General features: G+C 41.3%; 1 protein-coding gene across 7 annotated transcripts in view; it reads right to left on the bottom strand.

Annotated features, from left to right (window-relative positions):
* The window catches only part of ptprt (protein tyrosine phosphatase receptor type T), a 94,171-nt gene that overhangs the window by 41,536 nt on the left and 37,600 nt on the right, over positions 1–15,035 (bottom strand). For 3 of the 7 annotated variants that reach the window (XM_077602281.1, XM_077602280.1, XM_077602279.1), the window contains exons 12-18: positions 14,773–14,974; positions 14,585–14,687; positions 12,047–12,314; positions 11,140–11,176; positions 9,536–9,595; positions 4,237–4,372; positions 154–186 (exon numbers count right to left, since the gene is read on the bottom strand). In XM_077602281.1, coding sequence (XP_077458407.1) covers positions 154–186; positions 4,237–4,372; positions 9,536–9,595; positions 11,140–11,176; positions 12,047–12,314; positions 14,585–14,687; positions 14,773–14,974 — 839 coding nt within the window. The remainder of the gene's footprint in view (positions 1–153; positions 187–4,236; positions 4,373–9,535; positions 9,596–11,139; positions 11,177–12,046; positions 12,315–14,584; positions 14,688–14,772; positions 14,975–15,035) is intronic. The other 4 variants (XM_077602282.1, XM_077602285.1, XM_077602284.1 and 1 more) reach the window with 2 other exon arrangements.

Below are 15,035 nucleotides of genomic sequence, written 5' to 3'. Positions count from 1 at the left end.
GCACAATCCTGTTAGAGCAAAAAGTCTAGCTCGACATTGGAGGTAAAAGGAACACAATTTTGATTTTGGAAAAGATGAATTTTGGGGGCAAAACGAAGATGGAAAAAAAAGGCAAATTGATACGGAGAAGCAAAGATACGATAGATACGATACCCCACGCTCAGAGTTCTCCACGTGTGAATCTCTCTATCGGAGCAAGAAGGGCAAGAAGGCAGGTAGAGGGCAGGGCAGGACAGGGCAGGAAGGGGCGGAGCCAAAACCAGGAAGCAGGATGGAGACAGAGAGAGAGACATAAAAGGGCGAGAGACCATAGTCAGAGCTCATCACAAAAGCCCCCCCACCCCCAAAAATAAAAAAAATACAGAAAAAACGGGACAAGGCCAATTTTATTTTTTATCTATTTTTCCATCAAACGCTCACAAAACCTTAGTACAGTAATCCCTCGAATATTGCGGCTTCACTGCGCGGATTTTTTTCGGGAGGATTTTTTTTTAAATTAAATTTTTCTTTGTAAGTTCATAAAAATGTGAAAATCCACGTTCCAACTCGCAAACGGAAGCCACTCCCCTATATATTCTTTTTTATTTTTTTTAAATAAGGGTGACCCTACTTTGCGGTTTTTGGTTTATCATGGCCATGTCTGGTCTACATTAACCGCGATAATCAAGAGATTACTGTATTCCTTTTTTCGTGTTCGGTCTGCATGTTGTTTTGGCAGGCATTGTGTGTTCACAAAGAAGTAGGCAGGAAAATATTTCCATGTTACTATGTTAGATCATCCTAGATTATTTTGGAATTTCAGTTTTATGGTACACTGTGCATTTAGCGTTTAGTTCAAGGGTGTCAGACTCGGGTTGGTTCGCGGGGCCGCTTTAACGTCAACTTGATTTCACGTGGGCCGGATCATTTTAGATATAATATTTAGATTTTTTTCAATAAATGGATTAAAAGAACTGGATTAAAAGCCCTGAACATTCAGTTTTTTATAGATCTAAAACCATGTTTATTTTAGCTTTTTTATATATTTTTAGATTTTACAAAATGAGTTTTGAACTAAAAACACAGAAAAAAAATGGATTAAAAAATTACAATTATTGATTTAAAAGGGGGAAAATCAGGAAATTTAATATACATGTATACTCTTCATTTGAATTTGATCCTAAAACAGAAAGTCGGCACTCATGATTTACTTTCCCGGGCCACACAAAATGATGCGGCGGGCCAGATTTGGCCCCCGGGCCGCCACTTTGACACGTGGTTTAGTTGAAATGATCGATCGATCGTTAAGATTCAAGTATTAGCATAAGGCTACATTTCAGTGTAGCAGTCTGTGGCAAACATGTAAATGCGATAAAAGATAACAAAATAAAGACATGACGTGTAAAAAAAAAAATCATAAATAATTGGCCAAAAACAACTAAAAATAAAGACATTAAAAAATTGTTTAGAAATGTGAAAAAGTAACCGGATGATAACTATCAACCCTCCTAGTTAGTATAGATTGGACGGCCATTTTTAAAAAGATTAAATCTCTAAAATGTGTTTCTTTAAAAATACATTATTTTATCCAGTTGTTGCACTCAAGCCTTATTTTTTATTAATTTATTTTTGAACATTTTCAGTGTTGCAAACGTTTAAATAAGTTTTTTTTCCCATCAGGGAACACGTCATGTCAATCCTGTTCTTTAGTCTGCGTTTATTATTTATAGACGGTGGTCTTCGGACCCTGAGGCGCTGCTTTTGCCCCCCCACCTGGCTAGGGGAACATCACATTCCCATTAAGACCTCACTCACGTCTTTATTAGCCACGTCTTCTCGGGGAAAATAAACGTCGCTCTGGAACATTCACTGGGCGCCAATCGGCCTTGTTTCTGTTTTTTTTTCTTTTTTCTTCCTGATGGACTCCGGGAGACACGCGAGGCATTTTTGACGGCGGCAAAAAAACGTTTGGCCGACATCAAAATGAAGTGCGATGGATGAAATATGGATGAAGGCAAAATGAGGCTCAACGATTACAAGCGGCATCGAAAATACGGACGGCGCTTGAATCCAGATTGACGGAGTGAAATGAAATTTGCCAGACACTCCCGTCAAGATGAGACCCACAAAAAAGCCTCAAAAAGTCCTACCGAGTCTCCCATTTCGCTTTAAAATGGTCACATTGGGCTCAATTGCTGAATTTCATAAAAGAAATACACCCCAAGTTTGAGTTAGCTATATGAAATTTGGTTGAAAGGTTTATCACGACTAGACCCACAAAAAAGCCTCAAGAAGCCACGCCCAAAAAGTCTCACTGAGCCTGCCATTTTGGTCTAAAGAAGACATTTTGGGTTCAGTCAAGCTCAGCTGAATTCACTAAAAAAATACAGCCACCAAAGCTGGTTTGAGTAAGCAATATGAAATTTGGTTGCCAAGTTTATCACAAGTAGATAGACAAAAAAACTAAAAAAAACATGCCCAAAAAGTTCCGCCATTTTGATATAAAGTAGACATTTTGAGCAGCTGAATTCATAAAAAAAATACAGCCCCCAAAGCCAGTTTGACTTAGCAGTATGAAATTTGGTTGGCAGGTTAATCACGACTAGACCCACAAAAAAGCCTCAAGAAGCCACGCCCAAAGAGTATCACAGAGCCCGCCATTTTGGTCTCAAGAAGACATTTTTGCTTCAGTTGAGGTCAGTCAAGCTCAGCTGAGTTCCAAAAAGAGAAATACAGTTGACCCCCCAAAAGTAAAAAGTAAAACCGCCATTTTGACTGGAAGTCCAAATGAATTGGACGCCTAGCGCCTTTCGAGGGGCTGCAAATTGGAATGGCGTGTAGCGGTTGACCCAACCTTCCTTCCACCAATGATTTGGGCTGAATATTGTTTTTAAACATGAAGAAAAAGAATCCATTTGCCAGTTTGACAAAAGCAGAACTCTCAAGGCCTCCCAATCACGAGCAGCGGGCGCTCGCTGGGATGCTGCCGGCTGATTGCATTAGCATATTAGTCAGATGCTCGACAATCGCGGTGAGGAGTCACTCGGGTTCCGTTTCCTTCCTTCTCACACCAGAAAAAAAAATGAAAAACGGGACTAGACGTCAAGGCAATCAGCCGGCAAAAAAAAAAACGCTGCTCGTCGGCGGTAAATAGCCAAGAGTGTTTAAAAATACACTTATAAACGTGTTTTTATTTTAAAAAGGCGCAACGGGGCAAAATCAAGACGTCTTTTGAAACCGCAAAGCCATTGTTATGGATCCCAGTTCACCTAACACGTTTTCCTCTTATGAAATTCACATTTATTAACGTTGATAAACTGCTAAAAAGACAATAACGGTATTGCAAAGTATGAAGAAATGACAATATGTGCTTGACGAGCTCTAGCTTCTAAGCGCTGGTCGCCCCACTCAAGATGGCCGCCAAATATGCATGCCGTCGTATTAAACAAAAGTTGTTTGAGTTAGAGCACCACTTGATGTGTTATGGTCGATTGTTTTTGGATGGTTTATTTCATTTTGGAAAGAGAAAAGAAGGAGAAGAAAAAGAGAGAAAAGAGAAGAAGGCGAGGGCGTAAAAAAAATAAATGTAAAAAATAACATTAAAAAACGAGAAAAAATTGTACTGGAAATGTCGACTTTTTTAAATTTACAAATATTCAAATAGTAATTTTAAAAATACATTTTGGAAATGAACCCCCAGGCGAGGGCGTAAAAAAATAAATTTTAAAAATAAAATAAATAAAAAAAATGGAGAAAAATGTGTACTGGAAATGTCAACTTTTTTAAATTTATAAATATTCAAATACTAATTTTAAAAATACATTTTGGAAATGAACTTCCTCCCCGTATGATTTACCATTTTTTAATTTTGGAGGGGGATTTTCACTGGAAATAAAACTTTTTTGATATTCCAATTTGTTTAAATGATGTTATATTTTTAATTATATTCGCTTTTAAAGAAGATATTGTCAAATTTTGTGGAAATTCTAATTCTGGAAACAAACCCATGACATTCTAATTTTTTTCTTTGTATTTTTTTTAATTGAATTTTTTAAACTAATTTTGAAAATAAAAAATTCATTCTATTTTTTCAATTGAACTCTTTAAAATGAGACAATTGACAGCATATTGAAACCATTTTCTTCCTTTTTTAGGTACGATTTGATGCTACTTCCTTTTTTTCAACAATCTTGTAATTTTGCGACTCTTTCTATGAATGATAATTTTGCAAGAATAAAGTTAGCGAAGCTGACCGACCTGCGTTTGAAGGTGAGGACGAGGCCGAGGAGGATGACGACGAACATGAGGATTCCCGTGATCACGCCGGCCAGCTTGACCGTCCCGTCCACGGGTTTTTCCGGCTCCACGGCGTCCGAGTCCTGCGTGGAGGCGCCTGTGCGGGCGAAAGGCGCACACACGGCTCAACAAATGTTCATGCTCGCCACAAAAAAAAAAAAAAACAGGCAAAAGCATTAATCCCAAGGTGAAGAACAACGTGCTACACAAGCGTGCAGTGCGGGGAGGTGAAATGTCAAACTACATTCGCTCCGTGCCATGCAAACCGCCAGACGTGTCCATCCAAAAAAATGTCTTGTTGGGCATTTTGCCTGAAAACAGCAGACATTTTAGGCATCATTTGTAGACATTGTTTTTTTTTTTTTTCAAAATGTGAGCGTGATGGCTTGTCCTTTGTGTCCTTGTGCCCTACGATTGGCTGCCCACTGATTCATAGTTTCCCCTGCCTGGTGACCGTAGTTAGCTGGGATAGGCTCCAGCGCCCCTGGCGACCTTGAAGATAAGCGGTTCAGAAAATAACTCAATTTTTTTTTTTTCAAATTCAAATCCACTGAATTCAGTTTTGCTTGGCAAAATCAAATTTGGTAGATTGTTCGGCATGAGTCGACCCACTAAAAAGATATAAAAAGCAACCAAACAAAGGAATTGTATCATTTTAATTGAATGCAAATATTTGAGCCCTCTAAAATTGTTTTGCAAAATTCAGCCCCAGAATCCAGTTTCACGAACACGAAACTTAGTAAGCAGGTCTATCATGAGTCAACCCAAAAAATGTCAGAAGAAATCCTACCCAAAAATCCACCTTTCACCAAATTATGCGATGTCAAAATCAAATTTAGAAGGCACCTCAATGATAGGTAGACCCTCCAAAAAAGTCATTATTTGGGTTCTGTTTTTGCAATTTCCTGCAATGTAAAGTGACAAGAAGACTTCTTTCTCTTTTTTTTTTTTATTGTTTTTGCAATTTCCTGCAATGTAAAGTGACAAGAAGACTTCTTTCTCTTTTTTTTATTTATTGTTTTTAGCTCACAGTTGATTGACAGGCAGAGAAGTCTGGCGTCGCCGGTTTAGTGGTTTAATTGATGGTGAAAATAGATGTGAGTGGAACCAGCGGAAAACCTTTTAGCCTTTTTACCGCTGTCGTCAAAATCAATGCGATGCCTTCCAGCCTTTGCTGACATTGGGCGGCGCCATCAAAAAAACAACTTTGGGATCGGCGTGGCAGCCGTAGCGACCCTGAGCCAGCCCACATTCCATCCTCACAAATACAGAATGAATTATTTCTTTTTCTTAGAAACCGTTCAATAGAACAAGTCCCTGGTCCCGAAAAAAAAAAAATCGAAATGACATTTTCTTTTACACGACCCAGCGGTATTTTCCAGCTGTCATATTTGGCGAGGTTTGGAGTTTTTTTGCGGCGTTTTTCTTTTTTTCTTCCGCGACCTGGCCATGTTAGGGGGCCAGTTTCCCGAACCTCCGTGCGGTCCCGGTCCTCCTAATCGCGGCGAGAGGCTCATCAAAAGGCGCTGATGGCGCCCCGTCACGCCCCGGCGCTTTCATCACGTGGCGTTCTTTCATCATCCTCCCCGCGGGCACTCGCTAGCGCTCGCCGGCGCATTAGCGCCCGAACCCCATTTGTCCACACTTGACCGGCTTTGGCAGTCGGACACGTCGGGCGGCGGTGGAAGGAGAGCATCTGCTAACGAGTTCAGCGGACGGACACAGTCGCCACTCCGACATATGTTAGCATTGGAAAGACTTCCTGTAGCTTTTGGGGGCGGGGCTTCTTCAGACTGACCAAGACCAACAAGTCTACCAAATGTGGTGGTTCTTCATCTTGATGTTTTCATGAATTGAATTTTTAGAAACAATTCCACAGCGCACAAATGGGGTCTAAAATGCCTGCTTTAAAGCAACATGGCGGACTTCCTGTAGATATTGGAGCACAGCTTCATGAGACTTTTTGGTGCCTTGACTCTTGACGAACATGTCTACCGAATTTCTTGTTGCTAGATATAATCGTATTTAGGGGCTGAATTTTTAATTAAAAAGGGCTGAAATGCTTACAAATACGCTTGAAACCAAAACGCCAAACCTGCTGTAGATGTTCTAGCACAGTTTTTTTAATGACTTTTTTGTAGACCATCCTTTGATGAACAAGTCTACGAAAATCTCCCCAAGTTAAAATGTATTCAGAGGTTGAATTTTTAGAAACAATGTCTACGGATGTCACGGATGTCTACAAATGGAACCTAAAATTCCTACTTTAAAGCAACATGGCGGACTTCCTGTAAATATTGGAGCAGGGCTTCTTGAGACTTTTTTGTACCTTGACTCTTGACGAACATGTCTACCGATTTTTTTGTTGCTAGATATCACTGAATTTAGGGGCTGAATTTTTAATCCAATTCAAAAAGGGCTGAAATGCTTCCAAAAACGCTTGAAACCAAAACGCCAAACCACCAGTAGATGTTGGAGCATAGCTTCTTAAGACTTTTTTGTGACCCATCCCATGACAAACAAGTCTACCAAATCTCCCCAACTTAAAATGTATCCACATGTTGAATTTTTAGAAACAATGCCTACGGATGTCTACAAATGGAACCTAAAATTCCTGCTTTAAAGCAACATGGCGGACTTCCTGTAAATATTTGAGCACGGCTTCCTGAGACTTTTTTGTGCCTTGACTCTCTCCGAACACGTCTACCAAATTTCTCATTGCTAGGTCTAACTATAAACAGGGGCTGAATTTCTGAATCCACCTCAAAAGGGCTAACAAAAGATGCCTGTTTGAAAACAATTGCACGGAGCTCCAAAGTCAACAAAGGCTTCAATTATCCCATTAAAAGTCACATTTGTAAATAAGATTCCGCCATCACGTTTCACCTTGGTCGACTTAATCAAGAGACGCACACAAGGTATTAACGGGAAAGTGCGTTGTCTTAGCGCGGCTCCTCAGGTGTTGCTCCTGGCAAACATTCCTTTGAATCGCTGGTATTTTGATTTCCCCCCGCTTTTTGTTTACGCCGCTCTCTCTCGTGATGAAGCGATCCGAGGGGAATTACGCCGAAGAGCGCCGATATTAAAAAGTTAATCTCATCCAAACACACGAGATTGATTTTTCTCGCGCCGGCCCCGAATGAGATATTAGGCGCATCTTTATTTTTACGGGCGTCGACTCGGCTCGCCGCCTTTCCGACGCCGGCGCGCCGTCATGTATTATGGAGGAGGCGTTTCGATAAAACGCCGGCGGAAATGGCGAGCCCTGGAAAACGCCGGGCAAAAAGTGCGTGTGCAGTTTTGGATGACGCTCCCGTACGGATTAGCGTTAGCATGATCGTCCGAGCGCGCGCGTTTAAAGGGATTAGCGATGACGACGTCATTCCGAGACTCCCACGTGTATTGTGCTCGAGCTGTAAATATTTCTGTTCAGCTCACTGGTGCGTTTTGGTCAAAAACAACAATAATATTTGATTTGAATATCATTATAAAAATAGAGAAATAGAGATAACGGCGAGTAGACAAAAACGGCTAAAACGTCAAAAACAGACCCACAAAAATGTTGTTTTTTGGTCAACATGACAATTTTTAACTCTTGCCTTTCTCCCTCTTTGCATTTTTTTTCTTTTTTTACCACTACCAGTAGAAAAAAATGGTCTTTCCACCAAACGTAAGCTATCGGCGGTATTTCCGTCACGTACGTCCGCGCAAGCGGCGGCGCCCGCTTGCGTCAGCGGCGCCGACCGCGGCCGTTACGGAGAAGCCGGTCTCTGCCGGCTGACGTTTCTCTCATGGAGCACCTCCGACGAGTCACTTCCAATTACGAGTGAGCGGTGGCAGAGTGCTTAACTATTGATTTGTCCACCCACAACAGGCCCGACATAACCGCTTTATCGCGGGTCAGCGGAAAAATTTTGTCAATTTGGAATCGGAGGGTATTCATATGAATCGCCTGGCCTAGGGGAGCTAACGGTTTTTTGTCGCGGGTTCTTTCGGGGGGAGTACGGGAGCGTTCTTGTAACAAAAACGTGGTGAAAATGCGGACTCAAATACAAAGCCCGAGTAGTGTTGTGTTGAAAGCGATACGAGTACCCAAGATACGTTGCTAAATGGCAGCCATTAGCGTATTTTTGGCAATATAAGTCGCTTTTTTAAATCGTTTTTATTGTGCCAGGGATTATGTTTTCTATTTTAGGCTAATCAAAAAATTCTATGTTATTATTATGACTTTTTGGGTTTGTGATCAATTGAAAAATGACCCCCTGAAATATGCGATTTATATTCCAGGGCGACTTATAGTCCGAAAAATACAGTACTTTATATGCTGCAATTGACTTTTCAAAAAGAAATATATCCCTCCCCACAGAAAAAAAAATGTTTGGTCTCGTTATCTGCCAAAAAACACACTTAGCCAGAGTCACAAATGTTAAAATGGAGTCGCTGATGACAATGGAATCTCAATAATAATCATGTCACATAATGAAGAAGAATCATATCCATGTTGCTTTTGGAGTCATGGTGCAAATGAAAGACAATTATTGGATGGAAAATGCAGGCAGACGCAGACACGGACGGGAAAGACTTTTGAGCATTTCCAAAACACGTTTCCTTCCGTACGTTATAATAAATAATAATAATAATTAAATAGTTGGAGTGTGTTGAGTCTTAATAGAGCAAGTGACTAATTTGATGTGGCAATTAGGTCAAAGGTCAGAAAAGACAATAACGTCAATAATGAATAAAGGGATTATTATCAAGGAAATGTTGCCATGTGAATGGGAGGAGCTAACTACATTTTGACGAAGGTCACAGAGGTAAAAAATAGAGCTCTATTATTCAAATGTATTATCTTTCAGGGTTAACCATCATTTTATGTTTTAAAAAAATGAATCAATAGAAAAAAAGAGTCAGTTCATTTGAATAAACGAATCCAATGAAATTGAATGAAAACAGAACCTGAACAACAACACTAAATTTGAATTTCCTCGTATTAAAATCATTTTGACGGCGAATGTTTCCTCGGTAAAAAAAAAACGGATTGGACGTCCGGAAAATGCTCAAACGACTTCCGTCCGGACGAGCGAACAAACAAACGAGCGGCAGACGGCGGTCCGATGAGGGGAGGGAGGAAGGAAAGCCGACGGGTGAGTGAGCCTGACCGCAGCCCCCCGCGAACCCCCCCACGCCGCGTGTCGGCGACGGTGAGCGTGTGTGTGATGACATGGGAAGCAAAAAAGTGGGCCTGTAAAGCAATAATCACCTTCGCTTGGGATGACTAGAATGTACGGCGTGGTTATTTGTCCCCTACCTATCACCACCACTAAGGACCGCCGGGGGCCGCGCGTCCCACCGCCGGCGAGCATTAGAGGAAGGGGGGGAGAGAAAGAAAAAACACAAACAAACGAGCACACAACAAAAAAAGGAAAGAAGAAGAAGAAGAAGAAAATCATCTAAGAAAAAAGGCGCATTTGACCACATTGAGATCAAGCAACACGCGAGAGAAGCAGGAAGTGAAAGATGGAAAATGTTCGGGGGTGTCACGCAAGGCTGGGAAAATCAAACGTTGAGGGCGAAAAAACACGGACAGGGGAAAGCAGGCTGGAAAGACTTTGTGGCTAACGTGAGGGCAGTGAACGCATCACCGAGGGAGATGCGAACTGGAGCTATTTGTTGTTATTTTAGGAAATTAAGCCCAAAAAGTGGGTTTGTTGGATGGTGAAATGTGGCCGATACCCACCAAAATGCTCAAAAAGATGCAAAATGGCTGCCGTTTTGGTCGGAAGGCAAACATTTTAGGCAAATTGTACATAAAAATTTAGCCCTTAAAGCTGGTTTGACTTGCCATCATGAAATATGAAAGGAATGCTAATCATTAATTAGCACCCGAAAAACAATGAAAATCAGCAGTTTTGATTTAAAGTAAAAATCGGCCGTGGCATTTTTAAGCATTGGAACTCTTTGGATTTGTTTTGGAAAATTCAGCCCTTGATGCTAATTCTACATAGCTTCATGAAATTTGGCGCCACAAAAAAGTCGCCAAAAACACAGGAAGCCTCCCATTTTGGTTTGAAGTCAAATTTCCAAGCTAATTTTTTTTAGCATGCTAACCCTTTGGAATTGTTTTGGAAAAATGACCTAAAATCATGAAATAATGAAGCCACGCCTCCCGACATTTTGAAAATCTGCAAAAATGTTGACTCTTTTGCAAAATTCAGCCCCCAAAGCCACTTTAGCCAATTCAATAGGACTGTTAGCTTTGTGAAATTTGACAGGCACGTTTATCGGGGAAAAAAAAGAGTCGTTGAAGCCATGCTGGTTTTAAAACGCTTTGGTTATGCAAGATTTGTTTTTTTCTCTCCATTTGAAAAAGTGCAGAAAGCGTCGCGTCGCACAGCCAGCCACAAAGTTAGCACGCGCGGCGACAGCAGCCCACACTTGGAAAAACAATCAAAATTCGGCCACGATAAACGGCAAGACTTGGCGTGATTGGCGGGTGGGAGAGGAAGGATAAATAATGCCGTGTCATGAAATCATGCGGGATCACATGAATGTTGATGAAGGCGGGTGGCAGATTGAACGTGCCCTACGTGTGTGTTCCATTGCGCACTGCGGGCCAAAAGTATTTGGACAGCCACAAGACTTATTTTTGCCTAATTTCCGGCCACAAAATCAGCTCTAATTGACCTCACAATCTGGACACTGGCGCTTAAAATAACAGGACAAATTTGATGTTTGTTGGGGTCCAAATACTTTTGAACCAAAATGCACGTGCTATGCTAGCTACTAGCAGGTGCTTTGTTTTTATTTTGCTTTTCCACTACGAGAATAAACAACATGGACACACGCGTGGAAGGGTGCTCTTACCTTTGTTCGCCAGATGCACGCAGTTGATTTTGGTTTCCTGCAACCCAAAAAAAGACGGGGGGAAAAAACAACATTGTCAATCACAGGTTTAAAATGATGTTTACTGTATGTATCGTTAATGTGCAAAAAGCTGGCAAAGTGTAGGAGTGAAAAAAATAAAAATAAAAAAAGATTGCAGGTGAGGCAAGCAAGCGTCTTTCTTCTATTCACGACGACAGCTGCTCGCCAATAAAACGGCAAAAGAAAGAGAGCGGTGCGAAATGAGAAGCCGAGGGTGATGGATTGTCGCAAACTGGCAAAACACCTGCTTCTACTTTCTTACTTGCGTTCCTCATTTCAAGTCTGCAGCCGGCTTTTATTCCAAGAATTGGTGCCAACCACCGTCTTTGCTTTACACTTCCTAAAATATTTTGTTTTTACTTATTTTTTTAAATATATTTGTATTTTTTATTTATTTATTTTATTTATTTATCAGTTTTTTTAAAACATCTTTACAAAACGCATATGTATTTATATATTTAATTATTTATTTATATATATATTAATTTATTTATATATTTATTTATATTGTTTGTATTTATTAACTTACTTTAATTATGTATGTATATATTTCATTATTCATTTATATATATTAATTTATTTGTATATTTATTTATTTTTTTTATTTATAACTTACTTATTACCTATTTATGTCTAAAATGTATTTTACTGTGTCTGTATTCTCACCTTCTTGCTACTGTGACAATGAAATTTCCCGAATACGGGATGAATAAAGTTATCTTATCTTATGATATGGCGATACAGAAAAACAAATTTGCCCGCCACAAAAAAAGTCCAAACCATGCACAGGAAGTCGGGCAACGCCTTGACTGGGCGTGGCGCAAAGTTGATTCCAGTAAGGACTTACCCCATTGGCTCTGCTGAGCGCCTGGAAGTAGATGCTGTAGCTCTTGGCGGGGGAGAGCGGCGGGTTGGAGAAGCCCCCGTAGCTCTTGTTGTCGCCCACCGTGAAGGGCTGGGCCGCGGGCAGGTTGGCGGGCGGGAGCTCGGCCGCCATGTAATAGGGCGAGTTGGCGCCCGAGGCGTTCCGGAAGCTGAAGGGCGCCGCGAAACACTCGGGGGCGGCTCGACGGGACTTGGACTTGCGCTCCTCCTTCACCACCAGCTGGTAAGAACTGAAAAATCATTCGGAAACATCATTTTCAAGTCCATTTGGGGCAACTGAGCACATTCCATACCGTCTTTTGACCCCAAAATGGCGGCATGGAAAAGGGTTTCTTTTAAAAGCGAGTCTGTTTGGTCTATTCACCCTACGAGTTAATGCCCGCTGTTCTTTTTTTTTTTTTTTTTTTTGATTGCGAAACGTACGGCGAGGACGGATTGGCCGCTTCCGGATTGGTGGAGGGCTCTTAAGAGGCCTCCCTCCGCAATTAAGCCGGCCCGCAATTATCTGCAATCGCGCCGTGCCGCTTACATTAGGGCTAAATGGCCGCCGCTGAAGCAAAGACGAGTCGGCCTTTTGTCTATTTCACCCGTTTTTTTTTCAAGGCGGAGGCAGGTCGGCAGGACGGCGGGGCGGCGGGGGAGCGTCTTTGTCTCAAAGCTGGCAAAATTAAATCAAATCTCTCGGAGAGGAGTAAATAGAGAGCGAGTGAGAGAGCGAGCGCCGCGCAAAGACTAATTTGTGCTTGGGGTAAATGAAGAAGCGCCGTAAGAAGGGATTGAGTCAAATTAGCAATAAAAATCGGTGCGGGGAAAAGTTGCAAATCACTTGGCGTTGTGGGCGCGCACGGGGGAAAACAGAAAGCTGACTAAAACCCAAAAATGAATCGTACTACCGCTAATTTATGGCCATCCACTTTATTCAAGAGCCAAGTGGCTAAATATCTATTCTTCGTTAATACTGCTTTTCAACTGGGAAATCATTTTGTCTTCACTTCAAAGAATTCCACATTTTTTTGCATATATAACATAAAAATCCTTTTTTTAACAAATATACATTTACACACGTATTATGTATTACACTTAATACATGGCATAAAATAAATCCTATTTTTGTTTTTGAAATTCCATTTGAGTATTGATGTGTATTGGTTTTTTTTTATTTAAATAATGACAATTCCTTCATTTGTTTTCAACGCCGCTTATATTTAGGGGCAGTTTTTAGTTGATTATAAACCAATCTGGGACCAAAACCAAACCAAAATAGTCACTTATTTTTGGACAACAGTAGTACAGTGGTACCTCGACCTACGAGATGCTCAAGATACGATGAAAATTTCGAATAATTCGCCATAGATACGAGAAAAATTTCGAGATGCGAAAAAGCCAGGTGTCCATGGCACTGTCTTTTTTGCCACATCTCTTTCGTGTATAAAATATATCTACGAGCACTGGGCGGTTAGCAGGAGATAGCATGACCGAGTCAACTATATGTGAAAAAGCCAGCGGAATTTACATGGGTTTAATAACAAAGAAAGGCTCTAAAAAGGGGGAGCCTTCTACACCTTCAGAACCCTTTAAAGCAAGTCATGGCTGGTTCGAAAAATTTAAAAAAAGATCTGGAATAGACTCGGTTATTAGACACGGGGAAGCAGCAAGTTCCAATTCGAAAGCCGCGGTGGAATTTATCGACACATTTGCCTCGATTATCACCCAGGAAAGTTACAACCAAGTGAGTTTTCGGATTTTGAAAAGAGGCACCGTGACTAGCTGGCAAGTGGTCGCGCGTTATCGTATTGTGATGACATTTGTGCGTGTCATTTTCGAAATATTTTGAAGGGAAGGCAAAAACAAACAACTCTTGATGCGTTCGTTTTGAAGACTCCGGCTGAACGTGCGGGTGGAGTCAACCCGTAGAACAAAGGTAAAAAAGATTCAAACAAATTTATAATTCAGTTTTGTGTAAAGTTACATTAAACGTATGTTTGAGTGTGTCTGTATATATTAATCCAAGTTAATTTAGATTTGATTGTTCGGTTACGAGTGCGTTGCCGTGGATAAAGTCCCCTCGATCCCCGCCTGCTTCTACGTATGTGTATGTCCATCTGTGTATCCTCCGCGTCTAATTTTATAGTTCTATTAAACACATTTTATTACTATTAAACCACTCGTTATTTGTTACTTTGTCAATATATGGCGAATTAGAACAAATACAAATGTTTTTCCAGTCCAATATCCTGTTTTTGGTGTTTTTTCAGAGGGTTGGAACCAATTAATTTGTTTTTAGTTCATTTCAATGGGAAACGTTCGCTCGAGTTACGAGAAGCTCGACATACGAGCTCAGTCCCGGAACGGATTAAGATCGTTTGTCGAGGTACCACTGTATTAAAAAAAAAAACGACAATATAACGAACAAGAGAGAAAAGAATGAAAATTGGCACTATTAGTGCAAAAGGATCAAAAAACAAGTGTCAATTCTAGTAGGGAAAATACGGTAAATGACCTGATGGGCGCTCCCCTGGACTTGGCGGGCTTCAGCAGGACGGTGATGGTGGACTCGGTCTCGTTGAGAGGCGCCTCCGAATCGTACTCGGGCATGCTGGGAGCTGACGCCACAGAAAAAGATTTAAAAAAATATAGGAAATATTCCATTTTATTTATTGAACCCACTGAAACTTTTGATGGGCTTACCCGCTATCTCGGTGGTGACGCGGGTAGTGACGGAGGGGCCGGCTCCCTTGCCGGTGGAGGCTTTGAGGGTGAAGAGGTAGGTGGTTCCCGGGTGGAGGGCCACGAAGAGGTGGTGGGTCTCGTTGGTGGGCTTGCTCACCTTCCCCCACTGGGTGCTCAGGTCAGCGCTGGGGTCCAGAGAACTCAAGCCCTTATAGGCTATCTGCGGACACACCGGCGACGGACAATTTTAGCCTCCGTTGGACGGGAGTGATAGATGTTTT

This window comes from Stigmatopora argus, chromosome 6 (genome assembly GCF_051989625.1).
Source record: "Stigmatopora argus isolate UIUO_Sarg chromosome 6, RoL_Sarg_1.0, whole genome shotgun sequence".
NCBI lineage: Eukaryota > Metazoa > Chordata > Actinopteri > Syngnathiformes > Syngnathidae > Stigmatopora > Stigmatopora argus.
The sequence above is the reverse complement of the archived record's forward strand: the minus strand, read 5'-3'. Positions and strand labels throughout refer to the sequence as shown.